This window comes from Equus quagga, chromosome 2, assembly GCF_021613505.1.
Source record: "Equus quagga isolate Etosha38 chromosome 2, UCLA_HA_Equagga_1.0, whole genome shotgun sequence".
NCBI classification, from domain to species: Eukaryota; Metazoa; Chordata; class Mammalia; order Perissodactyla; family Equidae; genus Equus; species Equus quagga.
This window is the reverse complement of record NC_060268.1, coordinates 156,149,334-156,170,285: the sequence shown is the minus strand read 5'-3', so window position 1 is coordinate 156,170,285 and position 20,952 is coordinate 156,149,334. Positions and strand designations below refer to the sequence as shown.

The following is a 20,952-nucleotide window of genomic DNA, read 5'->3' as shown; positions in this document are numbered from 1 at the left end:
GGACCAGCAGCACTGGTATTAATCTGAGAACCTGTTAGAAATGAAGAATATCTCAGGTCCCACCCCAGACCTATTGAGTCAAAATCTGCATTTCAGCAGGTTCCCAGTTGATGCCTATGCACATTAAAATTTGAGAAGCATCATTTTAGACAATCCTACATCAGTTAGTGTGTAACAAGCAGGGTGGCAAACTTAATAACAGGTGTTTAACAATGCCCCTCTTAAGCAAAGTCTCCTTAGACATGACACCGAAAGCGCAAGAGACAAGAGAAAAACATTAGATAAAACTGGACGTCATCACAATTAAAAACTTTTGTTGCACAAATGATACCATGAAGACAGTGAAAAGACAACACAGAGAATGGGAGAAAATACTAGCAAATTATACACCCAATAAGGGACTTGTATTTAGAACATATGGAGAATTCTTAGAATTCAATAATAAAAAGATAAAAAACCCAATTACAAAATGGGCAAAGGATTTGAATAGATATTTTTCCAAAGAAGCTATATGAATGGTCAATAAGCACATAAAAAGATGCTCAACATCATTAGTCACTAGGGAAATGCAAATTAAAACCACAATGAGATTCTACTTCCAACCCCCTACTATGGCCACAGTCAAAAAGACAGGTAATAACCAGGTTGGCAAGAATGTGAAGAAATTAGAAAGCTCACACATTCTGGCAGGAATATAAAATGGTGCAGCCACTTTGGAAAACAGTCCGGCAGTTCCTCAAAACATTTAACACAGAGTTACCATATGACCTAGCAATTCCACCCCCAGGTATATGCTCAAGATGTTTTCATTTGAAACATACGTTCACACAAAAACCTGTATCCAAATGTTCATGAAAGCATTATTCATAATAGCCAGGAAGTGGAAACAACTCAAAAGTCCATCTACTAAGTGGATAATAAAATGTGATATATCCATACAATATTGATTTGGCAATAGAAAGGAAATACATGCTACAACACGGATTCACTTAATTTTATGTTATATGGAAGAAGGCACTCAGCCACTCATCAAAGACCACATAGTATATGACTTCTTCTATATGAAATGTAAAGAACAGGCGAATCTATACAGACAGAAAGTAGATTAGCGGTTGCCTAAGGCTTGGGGGGAGTGGGGATGGGAGCACAGGTGTTGGGGAATGAGGAGTGACTGCTAACGGGTATGTGATTTCTTTTTAGAGTGACAAAAATGTTCTCAAGTTAGATTGTGGTAATGGTTGTACAACTCTGTGCATAGACTAAAAACCACTGTATACTTTAAATGGATGACATGGCATATGAATTTTATGTCTTTAATGAAGCTGTTAAGAAAAATGCTCCTCACGAAATAACCTCCATTTGATGCAATGTAACGTTTTAAAATGGGCTCAACCACCTCTGGAAATAAACTGAATATAAAGCAAAAAAACCTAAAAAACATACATAAACTATTACAGGGGAATTTTCAGTTTATCTTAAGATACTTAGAAGCAAATGCTCTGTCATACTTTATTCAAAAGTATGGAGAAATATCATTCAACAAAATTATTAAGAATAAACAAAATTGTTTAATAAAATGACACCTGAGTAGGCCGACAGTTCTGGATTATTTCCTGCCATTTTCCATGTATCCTGGCAACCAAGTCTTTCACCTTAAAAATATCAAAAAGGGGAAAAGGGATTAGATCAAAACATCCTCACCTAAAATCAATTTAACGCTCGATACAAAAGATCTGATAGCTGTGACAGGCCCACACCCAACAACTCAATTTGATTTTTGTCAAGAAAGATAAAATAAACTCATCTTCTGGAGAGGCTTTCAAATCACAGTGACTAATAAGACTTTTCTTCATCACCATAATCTAAAATACTGAATGCTTAGGACTCCATTTTCCCATTAGTTACTGAAGATCATCCAGAAAAACATATTCCTTGCCTTCAAGACACTTACATTTTCAACTTGCTGGCTTTTGAACACCCAGATAGAGAAGCTGACGGGTGGGCTTTGTTACAGGGCTCAAGGCTTTGGTTGTTCCCTGCCTTCCCAGCTTCTATTTGAAAGACTCAAGGCCACAAAAAATGGTTGTTGTTCATTCCTTTCCACATTATCAGAAGATCCAAAATTCACTGTTATGCCTTCTTAGGATTTTGCACAGTACTATGAATCCATATCTGGTATGTTCCTATATTTGGAGGTTTAGCAAGTCTTTGTGCGAAACTCAAACTTTTCTACCACTCTAGAGGTTCTCAATTAGCTCTTGAACATAACTGCTTGAGAAAAATGTTTTAAGTCAGTCAGGAATTTTATAGCTGCCTTAAGTTTAGAAAGTAAATTGCAAGGTCTGCTTTTTTTCTTCATTTAGAGTTCAGCAGATTCAGTTTCTCCAAAACAATCACCACCTTTTCTACTAGAGGCTTGTGGAGAGGCATGCAACTCATCTATTTCAGCAGGACCATCCCCTGGAGCAATTTCCACAGACCTCTCCGTCACTCTCCACTCCAAGTAAGAAGAGCCCGCGCACCAATCTCTGCCGGCTCTTGGCTTTAAGAAACAAAAACCTTGGGTGGTCCCCTTTTAGCATGTCTGTCAGCAGTAGCCACTACCACCAAGTTCTACGGGCCAGTAATTCTAATCAACGTTCAAAAGAATGTGCTTCTGAAACCATGATTTCCACTCTAAGGCAAAGAGCTATCCCCTAAATATATTTGAAACTCTGCAATCTGATACAACTTCATTAGTCGCTCATTTCTGTACTTAACTTAAATCTACTAAAATAAATACAGATACTAAATCCAAACGGACATTGTTGAAATGACAACCCTTTACAGCTAACTAACGTTAAGATATAAAGTTACAAAGCTGAACCTTCACATTCAATGACTATCCAAAGACAAGTGGCAAAAAAGAATCAGCTTTACATTACAAAAGCTAAAAGATGATTTGGAATAAAAAAAAATCCTTAGACAAAAAAGTTTTTAAAGAAGAGGTGTTTAATTTTATGTTTCAGGAACAATTTTCAAATCATTTTATCAATATTAAAATTCCTTTCCTAACTCCATACTCACATATTCAGCTTTTCTACTGTCTTTGCATATACTAAACCTTTAAGAAAAAAGCAAGTTTGCTGCAGAATTATTTCCATCCTAGAGCTCAGACTGGGTGATGTAGGACTCAGAGATTTGAAAAGTCCTTCCTTTAAAACATTCTCTAATGGAATATTCAAAGGATAACAGCTAAATTAATTCTTCTCTATGAACAATAGTTTTCAACCATCATGAAATTTTATAACCACTGTTTTAAAACTTATATATTTATTTAAACAATGCTTTAACCCTTGAAGCTAACTTAAGCACAAAGGTCTTAATTTGTACAATGGGAAAAAACTAGTAAGTTTCATTAGTATTGGAAGCACTTTTCTCCTTAGGTGTCAGGAGTTTTAGAATAGAGAGTATACTAAAATGAAAAATGTATTTGCTTTGAGATTTTTTTCCTTTCACTTTCACTCTGGCTAGAAGAACTTAGTAAAAGCTGATTTCTGGGGCTGACCCCTTGGCCTAGTGGCTAAGTTCACATGTTCTGCTTTGGCAGCCTGGGGTTCACAGGTTTGGATCTCGAGTGCAGACCTCCATCACTCATTGGCCGTGCTATGGTGGCAACCCATATATAAAACAGAGGATGACTGGCACAGATGTTAGCTCAGGCTGAATCTTTTCCTCAAGCAAAAATAGGAAGATTGCAACAGATGTTAGCTCAGGGTGAGTCTTCCTTAGCAAAAACAAAAAACACTCAGATGATTTCTGTTATTAAGGAGAAAGTCATATTTCTAATCTCATATGTTCTTTTTTTTAAAGAGAGGCTTATATGCTTCTCTTCCTCAAATATTATGTAACCAAAGTTAAACAAAAATGCTAACAATATGTAAGAAAAACCCACACTTACCTTAGTTCTATAAAATAGTCTTGCGTCTTCCCTAATATCACACTTAACATGCTTTTCCAAAGCCCCACAGAGGTGCACAAAGTGTTTCTGTGCAGAACAAACACAAGAGATGAAAACAACTCTGAAGCATTACAAATTAACAGAGGAGATTAAGTAGTTAAAACAACTAAGAACCATTTAAAAATCTCTCACTCTCCACTTAGCAATTTCTGACGCTGACCACCCAGCACAGCAGCAGGCCTGTCAGTGAAAGCAGTAACTGCCGCAACCAAGAGACTATTACGGTTTACTGCTGATTAACGTAAAAAATAGACAGAAAAATACACGTTATTTTGCTATGTATTAAGGCACATTAATGAAAACTAACCCTAGAGCTCAGACTGTGACATAATGCCCAGAAATTTAAATAGAGTCCTTCCTTTAACACATTCTCTAGTAGAATATTCAAATAACAGCTAACCTACTTTTTCCTCTATGAAGAATATAAACTTTAATAATACTTCCTTGAAAAATTAAGTGTCTTAAGTTTTAGAAGTGTATAGTCCAAAACAGTCACTCTCATACATATAGTATGATTGACTATATTAAGGTGAGAATATAAATGGATGCTTTTTGGGAGGGAAATGTGATAACAGCTATCTTTTTTTTTTTTTTTTTTTTTGAGGAAGATTAGCCCTGAGCTAACATCCATGCCCATCTTCCTCTATTTTATTTGTGGGATGCCTGCCACAGCATGGCTTGATAAGCAGTGCGTAGGTCCGCACCCGAGATCCGAACCAGTGAACCCTGGGCTGCTGAAGCAGAACGTGTGAACTTAACCGCTGCGCCACTGTGCCAGCCTCCGACAGCTATCTTAAAATAAGTAAAATTTGAAAAATTTATAACCTTTGACTTCGCAATTCTACTTCTAGGGATTTACCCTATAGAAATGCTTGCATAGGTTGGTAGAGATATATGAATAAGCATGTTCACGTTAGCACTGTGTGGAATCACAAAAAGGATAATGTTCATCAATCAAGCTTTTCAAATACTATAGTTATTAGACAGAAATGCTAACATATTAAAGTGAAAATACAAAGACAAGTGGCAAATAGTATGAATGGTATGACCCCATTTTTGTTGGAGTCATATAATATGCATACATTATGGAGAAGTTTACAGGAGGGCAATGGATTCTAGGAATCTTTCACTTTCTACCTTATATGGTTTTATAATAATTGAATTTTTAAACAATAATGATCGTTCTTAATCAGAAAAAAAATGTGAAGACCATATAAGAACATTACAGATAATTGACTACATTAGGTTTCAATCAGAAAAGCAAACATAGGTTGTATGTACTACAGTGTTTATAAAAACACACGGACCAGTCTTGTGTCCTTTTCATTATGCCTAAGATACTAAATTTTAAGACAGGGGTTGGATTACCTAAGGTGTGAAACATGAGGAATTAAACAAGAACTTTCCCCAGGAGTATGGATCATGGTACTATGGGAAGAATAGAATAATTCAAAATGAAAATCTTAATATGGGAGATAATTCAGAAATGTCTATCTGGAGACATCAGATATAGCAGGAAAAAAAAAAAAGGGTTGGCCCAGTGGCTGAGTGGTTAAGTTTGTGCACTCTGCTTCAGCAGCCTAGGATTTTGCTAGTTTGGATTCTGGGCGCGGACATGGCACCGCTCGTCAGGCCACGCTGAGGCGGCGTCCCACATGCCACAACTAGAAGGAGCCACAGCTAAAAATACACAACTATGTACTGGGGGGATTGGGAGAAAAAAAGCAGAAAAACAACAACAAAAAAGAAATGTCTATCTGAAGTAGCCTGACTTATCATCAGTTTAATTTTGAAGGCAAATATTTCTAAACAAAAAAAAAAGTAGACTGGGAGAAGAGAAGATACCAGCTAAGAGCTGGCCCATTTGGTATTTAGTGACCTTGATATCTTACTAATGTATTACACTGTTGCCAAGTTGTGATGGCTAAGTTCTATTCCAATAAGTTCTATTCTACTAAGTTCGTTCCAGAATGAACATTTACAGACAAATAATTCTTGTCAATGATATGGTTGCAAGGTTACTATTACTTCCCTCTATCCAGTGTACAATGGGATTTCTATAGCAAATCCAAAGTTAACTTTTACTAAGTTTTCTCCTATATAAAGAATGTTCATGCATTCCATCAATAGTGACACTTCTTAAAAACAAAAAAAATCACTAAAAACTACCCACCCGTTGTCCAGAAGAAAAAGAATGAGAACAACTAACTTCACCAACTAAATGAAGAAGAATGTAGGTCAGGTAATATGCCTGTAAGGAAAATGAATAAAATAAACATCCATGAATTAGCTGGCATAGATGACAATCCAGTTTACACATTAGGAAAGCTGCCCAGGAAGGATTAAGGATTTGCTAAAGTCAACTAAGCTGGTAAATGGGGAAAAGCCAAGCATTTAACCCAGGCTTTCTGATTTCTAACTCAAGTGCATTCCATTTACTACCTCAGGACTGCACTAGTAAAGGGCCAGAAAATATACTCCCAGTGTTAATTACCAAAAACCATCATTTTACCTCAATTCTCAACTTTCAAGTTTTCCTGAATAATTTCATGACAGCAAAAATAAAAAATATCATTCACTTTATAGTTGTGCTTGCTAGAATGTATCTAGTCTCTAATTCCAGAAATGCCTATGCTATCAGTGTTAGGAAGTTATGCTCATATGTACTCTTTTGAGATGACCTAGCCCTGGATACCTGCTTTTCAAGTTCCAAATGAAGACTCTCGTCAATAGTGCCATTTGGTTGTTCAGTCCTTTTCTTCAAGACCATTTTCTTCAACAAATCAGAAGGCTTCATTTGCACAAGATAGCGATGTAGGACTGATACCTATCAAAAGAAAGAGGAGATACTGAATATTGCTAAGGAATACAGTTGTTCTTTCTTAGGCTACCTTTCTTCAGTGTGTCCTCTGTTCATTTTGCCTTCTTTAATTTTGCCCCTTTAGTTTTCTTTATAGTCCAGTGATATCCATTTCTCCTTTACTTAAAAGGCCTCAATTGGGGCAGGCCCGTGGCTGAGTGGTTGGGTTCGCGCGCTCTGCTTCAGCGGCCTAGGGGTTCGCTGGTCCGGATCCTGGGGGCGGACATGGCACCGCTCATCAGGCCGTGCTGAGGCGGCGTCCTGCGTACCACAACTAGAAGGACCCACAACTAGAATATACAACTATGTACCAGGGAGCTTTGGGAGAAAAAGGAAAAATAAAATCTTTAAAAAAAAAAAAGTCTCAATTGCTTAAAAGGGATTTTAAATGAAATATTTAGTACTTGTAATTGAGGACAAAAGCTTAAGGGGGAGACCAAATGGCATAACAATAGAGGTCAAAGGGAGTGCTTTCTCTGTGAAATTATTTGAAAGTTGAATCTCCCTGTGAGCAGAAGTTATTGAATTTTGAAAAGAATTCTTTTTTGATGGCAGTAAATACACTGAAAGGATTAAGAGCTATTTGCTAATTACTCTGGTGGCTCAGGAGTGGTCCCCATATATCTGGAATCAAATCTACCTCAACTTTACTAATGCAGAAACCAGCCGTCCCTTTCCATCTCTCTGTCCCACAGCACGCCGTGCATATACTTCTATCACTGTGGACTACACTGGACCACAAGGGCTGGTTTATTTTGTTTCAACCACTAGATTATGTTTTCAAGGGCAGAGCCTCTAATTCATTTCTTTATCTCTAGGACCTAATAGAGTATCATGTACTGAATTGCAATTTAAACAAGAACACCACATCTAGATTAGATTCTACGTTAAGTTTTCAAATCCAACTGTGAGTAGCCCCATTAATGTCATTAATGTTGGTAAAAAGCTTTCAGGACTTCTTGGAGTGAAGCTTCCATAGGACATGTTTACACACTCATATATACATGATAAATTCATGACTGAACAAGCAATGGAGGGCAACCACTTTTAAGCTCTTCTGATAAAATTGCTAACCTTGATGAAGTGAACTAATTTAATAAAAAATGTCATATTATGATTTTCCCAGAAGTTTTAATACATTAATTCATCTAATTGTCTACAACCATCCTATGTGGTAGAGAGTGCGATACCACCTCCATTTCACAGATGAAGAAACTGGATCTCATTAGTTAAGTACCATTCTACAGAATACATGAATAGGGGCTGGCCCCGTGGCCGAGTGGTTAAGTTCGCGCGCTCCGCTGCAGGCGGCCCAGTGTTTCGTTGGTTCGGATCCTGGGCGCGGACATGGCACCACTCATCAAACCACGCTGAGGCAGCGTCCCACATGCCACAACTAGAAGGACCCACAACGAAGAATATACAACTATGTACTGGAGGGGCTTTGGGGAGAAAAAGGAAAAAAAAAAAAAGAATACATGAATAGTATTATGCCCGAGAGTTGAGATCTAACCCCAGGATTCTGACTCAGGATTCATCACTTTTCCCTACACCTCACCAACTCTCCATTTACTAAAAGAGAACAAAAATGTTATTTATACCTGCAGGTTACTGGCATTGGGGATATCTTCATGTTTCTCATCCAAAAGCTTTGAAATAATCACTAGGCTGAGGCACTGTCTCAGTTGCCTGGAATTAGAATTTAAAAGTATTTAGAATGTATTTTAATCAATATTGCTTGAGAAGCAAATGAAGGAGCCAAAAGGAGTTCTTCTAATTGGAAACAGCTAATCTTTCAAGAGAAGGGTATCCAAGAAGATATGAGCTTTAACAGGACAGTATAATTTTCATGTAAAATATTTCTACATAAAGTTAGAGTTGCCTGAAGCTCAGGCAAATCATTAAAGAGCCTTTATCTTTGACCTTGCTGATTTACTGATAGAAAATCTATCTTACTGCTGGAATTTATTTTTACTAAAGCAAAGAAAATGCTATTTCATTCACTTTCATGGTATGTACCATGTACATTATCAGATAAGCTAAAATTAAAAATCAAGAATATTACAAAATGATCTAAGTTAAGTGTCAGAATCAGAATGCCAATGCCTTTTCCCACAGCTGAATATGAAATAAAAGACTCTGGTCTAACAGTCAAGGAGGGATGAAAGGAAATAAACGTCCCAACAGCTTTCCATTCATGTAAACATTATAAAATTTTCTTAATATCTAATTCTCACTTTTCAGTACCTTCCACGTGACGTCCAGTTAGGCACCAGCTGTACCAACCACAGAAGATTGTGGGGATGACTGGAGAGTTCACTTATGGCCAGACAGAGTTCAGGCACCTGAAAACAAAGAATGAACAAGATTTTTCAAATAAGACAATGGAGTCAAACATCTAATAGATTATCCACATCTCTTCTTGCCCTAATGGAAGTGTTATTACAATAAGAACACTCATTTTTAGAAACAGCGTGGAGTTTAGAACCTGCTAAAATGTACACAGTACAGAGATTCAGTCTTAAACTCTACAACAGACTAACCAGATACATTTATCAGAATTTCATCTGGCATTCATGTTTTGTGCTACATCACATCTGTATCTGTATTTAAACAGTACTTCTTGGAAGAAAAAAGTAATCTAAATACAAATACCAGTTCCGAAAGGTGTACAATGAGAGTTGCAGAAGATCAACATATTCCTGACCTGGGATTTCTTGCATTTTAGGGATCCTCAACTATTCTAGTATTTAAAGTCTAACAGAATTGCTTCAAACTAATCCCTGAGTAGGGGAAGGAAGTATGGGATGAGGGTAACAGACAAGACAAGATTGATTATGTTGTGATAATTGTTGAAGCTGGGTGATAGGTACTTAGGGGTTCATTACATTCTTCTCTCTACTTCTGCACATGTTTGAAATTTCCCACCACAAAAGGCTGAAAAATATATTTAAAAACTTAACAAAAATTATATATGGCTGCATAAGTTCAACTCAAATTCTTGTTGTATACGTGACTCATTCCACTACTTCATTTAGGTCTCTGCTCAAAGGTCACTTCTGAAAGGACTTCCCTGACTGCCTCATCTGCAATAGCAGAGCACCCCTGCCTTGCTACTCTCTATACCCATGTCCTGCTTTATTTTAATCTGTAGCACGTATTAGAACTTGACCTACTATAACCTACACTTTGTTTATTATCTAACCCACTGACTAGGATAAAACTGCTATGAGGACAAGGGTTTTATTTTTTTCACAGCTGTATCTCTAGTACCTACATTATAATATACTTGGCCCACAGTAAATCCCCAATAAACACACTTTTTTTATTGAAAGAATAGCTGCGGTTTTAGAAAAGATTCAGTTATCACAAATTTAAATAATACAGTTCCAACAAAGACAGTCTCTTCCTCAGTTTATTTTTCATCTGCCAAAGATCTTAACTGAGCTTAGAAACTATTAATTCTGCATACACTATGAAAGTCAAATTGTGATGCTATACAAAAAAAACCCAATACTAAAGTTTTAAGTCACATTACCTTTGTGTTCCAATCTCTGATGTTTTTCATCAAGTTTATCAGGAGGCTTTGAAAGTCCACTAGAGGAATCTGTTTCAGCTGTTTCTCCAAACTCATTTTAAACAACATTAAAATCAGCAACATTACCTCACGATCCTGGTAACCTTCTGGATGTATAGATGTACACAAGCCTAGAAACTGTGGAACAAATGCAGAGACAAAACAACTTAAGGAGATACATTTTACTTGAAGAGCTTAAGTTACAGAAAACTTTTTGACAAAAAATGCAAAAGAGAACTATAAAGAAAATAAAACATTAGCCGTCTAGGAAAAAGAAGGCAAGAAACAGTCATGCTAACAGTTGAGTTAGGTGACTGGATAAATATTTTCTTCTCCATTTTTGATTTTCAAGATTTTCTTCTTAACAGTTCAATATCATTGATTTGATTCAGCCACTAAAAATGTTTTAACACTGTTACTAATTCTTGATCACTAAGTTACATTGTAAGTAATAAGTTTTTCGTCATACATCCTCTAAAAAATTATTGGTTTCAAAAAATATTAGTTTCAAAAAGGTTTTTGGTAAAAGTATTCCTAGAACTATTTTAATTACATAACTCCAATCTAAAGTTCCCTTTCACTCCTAATATTAAAACAAAAATAAAAACAACCTCTAACACAAAGATTATTGCTAAAAAATTTCAGAGACTGGAAATCACCTGGTAAAACACTAGTGATTTTGTTTTAAAACATTAAGCACAAAACTAAAGAGTTCCATCTCTGTGCTAAAGACATACAAAAGTTTTTTCCTACCTTAACTACATTTAAAATGTTGGTTTCAGGAAGAGTTGAAAAAATTGGCTTAAAAGATGAATCTTCACTTCCTTTTTCCCCCAATGTCATCTGTGTTTCAGAACTATTAAAAAGTGAATAAAGCAATAGGAAATTAGGCACAAAATAATTACTTTAAGAAATACTGAAAAGTAAGTTTTATTGAGGTATAATTTACATACAATAAAATATACCCATTTTAAGTTTTGATAAATGTATATATACTAGTGTGACCAGCATCTGAATCAAGAAATAGAATATTCCCATTACCCCCAAAAGTCCCTTCATGCCAGATCCAAGTCAATCCACTATCTCCCACTCCAGGTAAATACCAATCTGATTTCCCTCTCTACGGATTAGTTTTCCCTTGAACGCTACTTTTTATAAGGCACTATACTCGTGGCTCTTGGTGTCAGAGAGCTATGTAGAGAAGGTGGCTCTCACTACAAAGAACTCATAATATTTAAAGGCCTCATGACTGGCCTAAAGAAACTGCCAAGGCAATATAAAGAAACAATTCTTTTTTTTTTTTTTTAATATTTTATTTGTTTTTTTTCCCCTTTTTCTCCCCAAAGCCCCCCCGGTACATAGTTGTATTATATTCTTCGTTGTGGGTCCTTCCAGTTGTGGCATGCGGGATGCCGCCCCAACGTGGTCCGATGAGCAGTGCCATGTCCGTGCCCAGGATTCGAACCAACGAAACACTGGGCCACCTGCAGCGGAGTGCGCGAACTCAACCACTCAGCCACAGGGCCAGCCCTGAAGAAACAATTCTAAGCATCCCCATTTTGGTTGAGGTAATCAGTGAAGATTCGTGGAAGAGGAGACACATGAACTTGGCCTTCAAAAAATAGACAATACTTTCTTGTTTAATTTTTTGAATAAATAATACCTTCATATGGTTAAAAAAAAGTCAAAAGGTATCAACACCCAGTATGCTGTGAAGAACTGTCCTCCCAGCACCCATTTCCCCTCCTCACTGACAAGCATGACTAGTTTTAGTCCTTCCTCCACAGGCATTTTATGTACATACAAATGAATATGAATATACGCCCCCTCCACTTGCAATACAAATGGGAGCATACTATATACTGTTGTGAACCTTTCTTTTTTCACTTAACATATCTTGGAGATATTTCCATAACTATATGTGAAGCACTTTCTTATTTTTAAAAATATCTGCTTGGTAGTCCTATGTCCTCCTCTAGCTGTAACAACCTAAGGCAAGTTACTTAACCTTTCTGTGCCTGACTCACCTGTAAAATGGGAACGAAAACACTAGCTAATAGTTGTAGTGATATTAAATGAAGTACTATATGTTAAGCCCTTAGAACTCTGCCTGGCACATAGTAAGCAATATGTGTTTGTAGTTGTGATGATTATTATTAAAGCACCATGGTTTATTTAACCCATCCCCTAAGATGGATTGCTCTAATAAACAGTGCTTCAAAAAGTGAGACAGGTAATATTTTGGTGAGCAGTCAGAGGATGGAGGTGAGGGAGCAGCATGAGGAAGGGCCAATGCAACAACGGCTAATGTGGAGGAACAATAAGCAGATCAATTTGGTCAGAAGAAAATAGAAAATAGGTCAGAGACAAACTGTAGAGTCTTAAAAATGAAGTGTAAAGGTTTGAGAATAGGGAGAATGAAGTTCAAGGCTATTTCATGAAAGGAATCTTCCAACAGTGAAAAGAATAAAGATTTTAGAGGTGGAAGCTCCTGGGGGAAAAGAGATTATTGCCAGGCCAGGCATGCAAAGGGGATCTGAATTAGACTGACACTGAGAATAAAAAGGAAGGAACCGCTGTGACATAGGTAGAGGAAGAGGTGAGATGTGAGAACTGATGCAATATAGAATAGAAAGAGGCTGGGACTCAAATTTTAAGTCTGTATATCTAGCAGAATAATGTTTAAGAAAAGAACCATACTAGTATCCTTTAACATCTTACTCTTTCTATCTGAATATTTACTCTAACAACCTTCAAATATTTTTTAGTCCAAATCTGCTATTTGTATAGAGACTTGCTATTATGAAGATGCATATACAAACCAGCAAAAACAGGTAAGTTGCACGTGAGCCCTAGTGAGAGAAGAGTGAGTTGTGGTCCTATCTCAACAGGATTCAGTCTTGTGCCCATGTTGTTGGAACAGGCATTTCATTACATTTCATTCACTCCTTCACCAGCTCGCCCCTGCATGCCTATGCTCAACTCTGCCTACCACTACACAGCAAAAGTGACGACAGCTACCTCCTCCCTGCTCCGGTCACCACACCTGACTGAGGCAACTCTTCAATTGGTAAGCAACTAAAAAGAAAACCCTATTTTGCTAAATGTTATTTGTGTTTACTATGTCTTATTGCAATCATTATATATCTTTATTTCATTATTATGGTATCTGCTCACTATAGTGAAGAAAAAAAAAATTCAAATCTGTTGCATACAACATGCAAAATTACCACACACTGAGTTCATTAAATGTTAAATAATAAAACAGTTCATATTTTATTTTTTTAAATATAGGTGTTTGAGTATTTTAGTTATGTCTAGGGTTTTTGGATGGGCTAGGAAAGCATTATTTTTCCTATGTAAAGTGATGGAATATAGCCTTTATCTGACAATTTCCATCATATTTTCAGATACAGATTACAACTGAGCAACAAGAGATCCAGTGTGGGGTATAAAGAAAACTGGAGAGAAGAAGAGTTTGGTTTTAGATATATCAAGTAATAAGAATTTGCATTTTTCTCAGAAGTGAAGATGAATATATTCTCACAATGTTTAAGAACTGTTTTTATTTCTTTTTCTGTGATCAGTCTATTCATTTCCTTTGTTCATTTTTCTAATAGGCTATCAATCTTTTTCTTATTAATTTGAAATTAAGCCTGTGATCAGAGTTTATATGTACATATACACAGACATACATACATATATTCATAGATATATCCCCCTCCCCCATTCTGAGGTTTTTCTTTTGACTTTGTTTATGGTGATTACTGTCATGGAATTTTTTTTTATATGTGGTCAAATAAGTTAATCTTTCCTTTTATGGCTTTTGAGTGTTAGTTCATACATAAAACCATCTTCCTCTCTTCTAGGATTATAAAAGAAATCTGCTAGTTTCTTCTATTAATTTTATGTTTTCACCATAAACATTTAAATCTTTGATGAATCTATCAGTTTGAGGTATGGATGCAAAATTTTTTTTCAGATGGGGACCCAGTTTTCCAAATACTGGATATAATACCAGATACTGAATAATTCACTCTTTCCTTATATTTTGAAATGCCACTTTTAGCGTTTACTGAGTACCTATGTGAATTTGATTCTATTTTGGACTTATTTCGTTCCACTGATGGAGCTTTGTACCCTTGCACTTGTCCTACACTGTTATCTGCTGAGGCCAGTCCTGCCTCATAACTCTTCTTTCTCAAAACTTTCCTGGATACTATTTTTTCCATATGACTTTAGAGTCACTTGTATAGTCTCAACTCCTCTCCTCCCCACAAAGAATCCAACTGGCATTTCTTATTAGGATCTGATTAAGTCTACAGTTTACCTTAGGGAGCGCTAGTATTTATGACGTTGAATTTTCCTATCTGACAGCATGGTATGCTCTTCCACTTACTAAGGTCTTCTTTTTGTCCCCTAGTAATGTTTACGCATGTGCACACACACACGTTTCTATTTAACTTTATTCCTAGGTATTTCATATATTTTTCTTTTTTAAAGATTTTATTTTTTTCCTTTTTCTCCCCAAAGCCCCCCGGTACATAGTTGTATGTTCTTCGTTGTGGGTCCTTCTAGTTGTGGCATGTGGGACACTGCCTCAGCATGGCTTGATGAGCAGTGCCATGTCCGCGCCCAGGATTTGAACCAATGAAACACTGGGCTGCCTGCAGCAGAGCGCGCGAACTTAACCACTCGGCCACGGGGCCAGCCCCCTCATATATTTTTCTTACCACTGTAAATGAAGTCTTTTCTTCTAGTGTATCTTTTGACTAGCTACAGTTCATATATGTGAAGGTTACTAATTTCTCTTTATTAACTTTGTATCCTGGTGTCCATACCAAATTCTCCTCCTTGTTCATCATAGCTTTTCAGTTGACTCAGACTTCTATGTATATATTAAATCACTTCTGCAAATAATAAATCTTTCACCATCTCATTTCCAATTTTTATATCTCTTTTCTCTTGTCCAATTGCTTTGGCCAGTACCTCCAAAACAATGTTAAATAACAATGGGAAGTCTCATTTCTAAAAAAAAGTTTAAAAATGTTTAAATGTTTCTATTTTTGCCCTGTTAAACATGATGATGGCTTTTAGATTAAGACAGATGTTAAGAATGTATCCAGGGGCCGTCCCTGTGGCCAAGTGGTTAAGTCCTCGCACTCCACTTCGGCAGCCCAGGGTTTTGCTGGTTCAGATCCTGGGCGCAGATGTGGCACTGCTCATCAAGCCATGCTGAGGCGGCGTCCCACAGGCCACAACTAGAAGGACCCACAACTAAAATATACAACTATATAATGGGGGGACTTGGGGAGAAAAGAGCAGCAAAAAAAAAAAGAAGATTGGCAACAGTTGTTAGCTCAGGTGCCAACCTTTAAAAAAAAAAGAATGTATCTAATTCAAGAACCATTTCAATTTTGAGAGATTTAAAAAATCAAGAATGGATACTGAATTTATCAAAGGAATATTAACTGTTATTACATATAAATTGTTTAAAAGAATGTTTTAGAGTTAATTATGAAAATAAAACTTACACAAGATTGTCTTCATTAAAGTCTGGCTGAAGATTCTCCAGAGGAAACAAAGATCTAAAATCAATTCCCATGTTGAAAAACACAGCTGCTATGTCAGATAATGATGGGATCCAGGGCCAAACTGGTGAATCACTGAAGGTATCTAGTTAACGAAGAAAATATTTTATTCCAAATCCTAGGTTCACAAACCCACAGTTGCAAGGTGATAATCTGCATGTGAAACATGGACTATTATGATTTTATAGAAAGAACTGGTAATGATATGGTAAGAATACAGTTATTTAGAATGATCATACAGAAATTATACGTCTTTCAAATAAATGTGAAGAAAATGACACTTATGAACAAAATACCTGAGAATGATGGATAAAAGGGTTTAACTCAGGAGGAAGTAACACATTTTGAAAAGACTAGAAATAATAATGGTAAAATACCAACTACTGCTAACACAGGAAGATTTTACTGTCTTCACTGCCTCTATAGTCCCAATCCTCAAAACAAGTGAAAGAGGTAAATCACAAGACTTGTTTCATTATAAGGGATCTCAAAGGTAAGAAAGCAACTTCCACATTTTTGCAGTGGATACTTTCAATCTCCTCAGTGCATAATTAGTACAACACTGTTGCTCACCAACAAGCTAATTAAAGTTAATTGGCTAAATAAATAAATAAACTTATAACTATTTCCACTTACTCAGCACAGTAAGCTATGACTTGGTAAATATTAGGTTAGGGCTGCCATCTGCAAGATCTTATACCCTTTTTCTCAATGCAGCTAAAAAAATGCAGATATTCATTTCTGATTGGAGTTTCATTTCATTAAAGACTTTACAAAAATTACTTTTTATTCTTTATTTCCCAGTATCCTGATGTTTAACAATATAAGAGACCATGTACACACCAACCAGTAATTCACACTGTTAATCAAAGTAAATTTATACACTCACCATTTCTAATTGTTATTTCCATCAGTGTACTTAAAATCTGCACGGACACAATACAGTTTGTATGAACCGACATCATCTGTCAAAAGTAGATAAACGATAAAGACAGAATAAAGAAAACATATGAGCATTTACTACTTGCCAGGCACATATAAAGGTGTTTTATGTGCATTTCATTTAACACTTACAATAACCTTATGAAGTGGTCATACATTACACATATGAGCAAAGAGGCTCAGAGAGATGAAAATACTCTACCCAACATAATACATGAGGAGCTGGAATTTAAATCCAAGTCTGATTGCAAAGTCAGGGTCTTTACCATTCTAACATGCTGCTTGTTTTTACAACTTTCATTTACAATTAGACAAATATAACATTTGAATTATCAAAAAATGCCTTTCTTGTTCACATGACGCCATGAAACCCAAAACCCATAAAGGAAAAGGCTGCTAGGTTGAATCACATCACAGACAGAAATCAAACCATAAACTAGTAAAAATATTTGAAAAGATACAAATATGCAAATTAATATACCAATATACTTTTTAAAAGATGTTCAATATCATTAGTAATCAAAAAATGCAAAGGAAAATGATAAGATATCATTAGTTGACTTCAAGATTGGTAAAGATCAAGAATATTGATAATCTTCAGTGTCTACAAGAGTACTAGGAAAGACATAGTATGCCCAGTCTGAGTGTAATTTGGTAAAATTTTTAAAGTAATTTGGTAATGTTTATGCAAAGTTATTGTCCTTATGCTTTGATTGAGTCAGCTTTTTTACACATAGGAATTTACATGCAGAAGCATGTAATTAATTTTAATTTTTTGGAACAAAATCTCAACTTAAAAAAAAACATTAAAAAAAAATTATATACTTAGGGCCAGGCCCGGTAGCCTACTGGTTAAGTTTGGCACGCTCTGCTTCAGCGGCCTGTGTTTGGTTCCTGGGTGCAGACCTGCACCACTCGTCTATCGGTGGTCATGCTGTGACAGTGGCTCACATACAAAATAGAGGAAGATTGGCAAAAGATGTTAGCTCAGGGTGAGTGTTCCTCAGCAAAAACAAAAACAAAAACAAATTATATACTTACATATTGAAAGTAATTTTAAATGGTTTTGTAGAGGAAAACATACTATATTTCTGCCACTTTCTCTTTGTCTTTTGAGCCATGGATTATGATAATAAATTTAAATCTAAAATGTAAGGGGGAATAACCCAAACTCTAATTTCAACCAGGCATATGGCTTGTGTCATTTCAAAATCAACCTACGTGAAAAAATGTCTTGGCTATGATGTTTGTGTTGTTATGCTCTGCCACTAGGGGGCAGCGCCATTCAAAGACATTGGACACAGGACACGTTTTTGATGATGATCTTTTTGTGAGGGGTGATGAATCATAAGGGCAACACAGTACTTTGAGATAAGTAAGTATGTAAAGAAGTGTATATAACAATCTAATGTCTATCAACTGAGACTGGGTTAAATAAATGGTACAGCACTATAAAGGAATACTATAAAGCCATTAAAAAGGATGATAATGTATGGATACTGAGATGAAAATACTCAATAATTTGTTATCTGAAATAAGTTACAAGATAGCAGATATTCTGTTTATATTGTTTACAGCAATCTATGTACATACAGAGAACAATCTAGAAAACACTGACCAAAAATTCATAGCCCCTGGAGATTGGGAGGAGTTCAATGTTTTCTTTTTAATCTCCCTTTCATTTTACTTGAACTTTTATCAATCACATATGAATTCCCTTTAAAAAGAGCATTAAAAAAAAGTAGTAAACTGTCTTTCTGGTTTACTACATTAGACACATGATAAAATCACAAAGATGCAAACATTTTAATAATTAAATTTACAAAATATTAGGACTATAGAATTAAAATGAATTCCGACATACTTTCTAAAAAACAGTTATGAGTTGGTAAGTCTCTCCATCATGAAAAATGGACTTGGAATTGAAAAGGAGTAACAAGACAAAGTGTCTTACACAGAAAAAGGGCTCAATGAATGATTAATAGTCTGGTTTTCAAAGAATAAATATGAAGAGTATAAAAAACTGGTTACACAAAGATATGCTTATATGCCATCATTAGGCTTTTAAAGGCTATAATGATGGGCCCACATAAACAAGATGAAAATGAACACAGATAAATGCAATGTTGTACTTGTAAGTTTAAAAAAAGATATATTATATAATTAGAGAATAATGAAGCCCTGCTGTGACAGCAAATGAAATTTTGAATAAAGAGAAATATGTGTCGGGGCCAGCCTGGTGGTGTAGTGGTTACGTTCATGTGCTCTGCTTCAGCGGCCCAGGGTTCGCGGGCTTGGATCCTGGGTGCGGACCTACACACAGCTCATTAAGCTATGCTGTGGCAGTGTCCCACATACAAAAATAGAGGAAGATGGGCACAGAGGTTAGCTCAGTGACAATCCTCCTCAAGCAAAAAGAGGAAGATTGGCAACAGATGTTAGCTCAGGGCCAATCTTCCTCAACAAGTAACTAACTAAATAAATAAAGAGAAATATGTGGGTGGGGTAGATAGGTAAGAGTCTTGCTGGAAACTGTTGGTAAGAAAGACCTTATCTGGAATATACATCTGTTTATGGGGGGAAGGGCGAAACACTTTAGGAGTGACACTGACAAGCTAAAGGTCATTCAGAAAGATAATCAGTAAAGGGACTGGAAATTTAATAACTGGAAAATGTTTAGTGTGAGGAGAGAAGAAGGTCATGATGGTTGTTTTAAAATAACTGAAGGACTATTAGATGAGGCAGATTCTGGGAAGCTGTAAGAACAGATAATAAGTACCACTAGATAAAAGCCATAGGGAGGCAAATTTTGATTTAATTAGGACTGTTTAAAAAAAAATTACTGGGGTCCAAGTGGTGAGCTCCTAACCACCAGAAGCAAACATTCCTGCCCCACAGTCTGCACCACTTGTATTCTCTCTGCCTAGAATGCTCTTTTCTGCAAGTCTCATTCCACCACTTTCTTCAGGTCTTTACTCTGACCTCACCTTATCAGTAAGGCCTTCATCAACTACTTTGTAAATATATTTATAAAAGCAAACTTTCTTTCCCACCCTGGTACCCTCTACAGCTACCTTGTCCTACTTTTTCTTCACAGCACTTACCATCTGACACAATATATCTATAAATGTGTGCGCACATACACACATATTTATTGTCTGTCTCCTCTATACTAGAATGTGGGTTTCATGAGATCAGAAACACTCATTTTTTCACTGCTGTTCTCTCCAGTGCCTGGCACAATTGGCACTCAAAAATGCCAGCTATATAAAAAAATGAATGAAAAGCTGTACTGGAATATCTAGTTCCTGCTAAATATAAGATTCTTTGAAATGCTACCTTAAAGCCCAGAACAGAAACTCCCTATGCTTTTCCCACTTCTCACTTCACATGTAATAATTATAGTTCTCTGATATTACTGATATTTATAAAGTTACCATGTAGATAATACAAAAATTAAGATAATTATTTAGGGGGCTGGCCCCATGGTGTAATGGTTGAGTTTGGTGTGCTCCACTTTGGCTGCCTGGGCTCACGGGTTTGGATCCTGGGCATGGACCGACACCACTCATCAGCCATGCTGTGGTGGGACCCACATACAAAATAGAGGAAGACTGGCACAGATGTTAGCTCAGGACGAATCTTCCTCAGCAAAAAGAAAAAAGAAAAGGTAATTATTAAAGGGGATTTAAGAGTTAAGAAAGAATGGGGAAGTGAAAGAGTCAGTTGGATGTGTATCAAATATATATATATATATATATGTGTGTGGGGAAATACTAGTACACAAGCCAAATCTTAAAAATGTACACAGGTGGGGCTGGCCCCGTGGCTGAGTGGTTATGTTCGCAGGCTCTGCTGCAGGCGGCCCAGTGTTTCATTGGTTTGAATCCTGGGCGCGGACATGGCACTGCTCATCAAGCCATGGTGAGGCAGCGTCCCACATGCCCCAACTAGAAGGACCCATAACGAAGAATATACAACT

The 20,952-nt window shown here is 36.4% G+C and overlaps 1 protein-coding gene across 2 annotated transcripts in view; it reads right to left on the bottom strand.

The window, feature by feature from the left end:
* The window catches only part of SLF2 (SMC5-SMC6 complex localization factor 2), a 42,243-nt gene that overhangs the window by 3,866 nt on the left and 17,425 nt on the right, over positions 1–20,952 (bottom strand). For both annotated transcript variants that reach the window (XM_046653582.1, XM_046653583.1), the window contains exons 10-19: positions 16,918–16,993; positions 15,972–16,113; positions 11,191–11,293; positions 10,399–10,575; positions 9,108–9,205; positions 8,462–8,549; positions 6,696–6,827; positions 6,174–6,251; positions 3,941–4,027; positions 1,584–1,652 (exon numbers count right to left, since the gene is read on the bottom strand). In XM_046653582.1, coding sequence (XP_046509538.1) covers positions 1,584–1,652; positions 3,941–4,027; positions 6,174–6,251; positions 6,696–6,827; positions 8,462–8,549; positions 9,108–9,205; positions 10,399–10,575; positions 11,191–11,293; positions 15,972–16,113; positions 16,918–16,993 — 1,050 coding nt within the window. The remainder of the gene's footprint in view (positions 1–1,583; positions 1,653–3,940; positions 4,028–6,173; positions 6,252–6,695; positions 6,828–8,461; positions 8,550–9,107; positions 9,206–10,398; positions 10,576–11,190; positions 11,294–15,971; positions 16,114–16,917; positions 16,994–20,952) is intronic.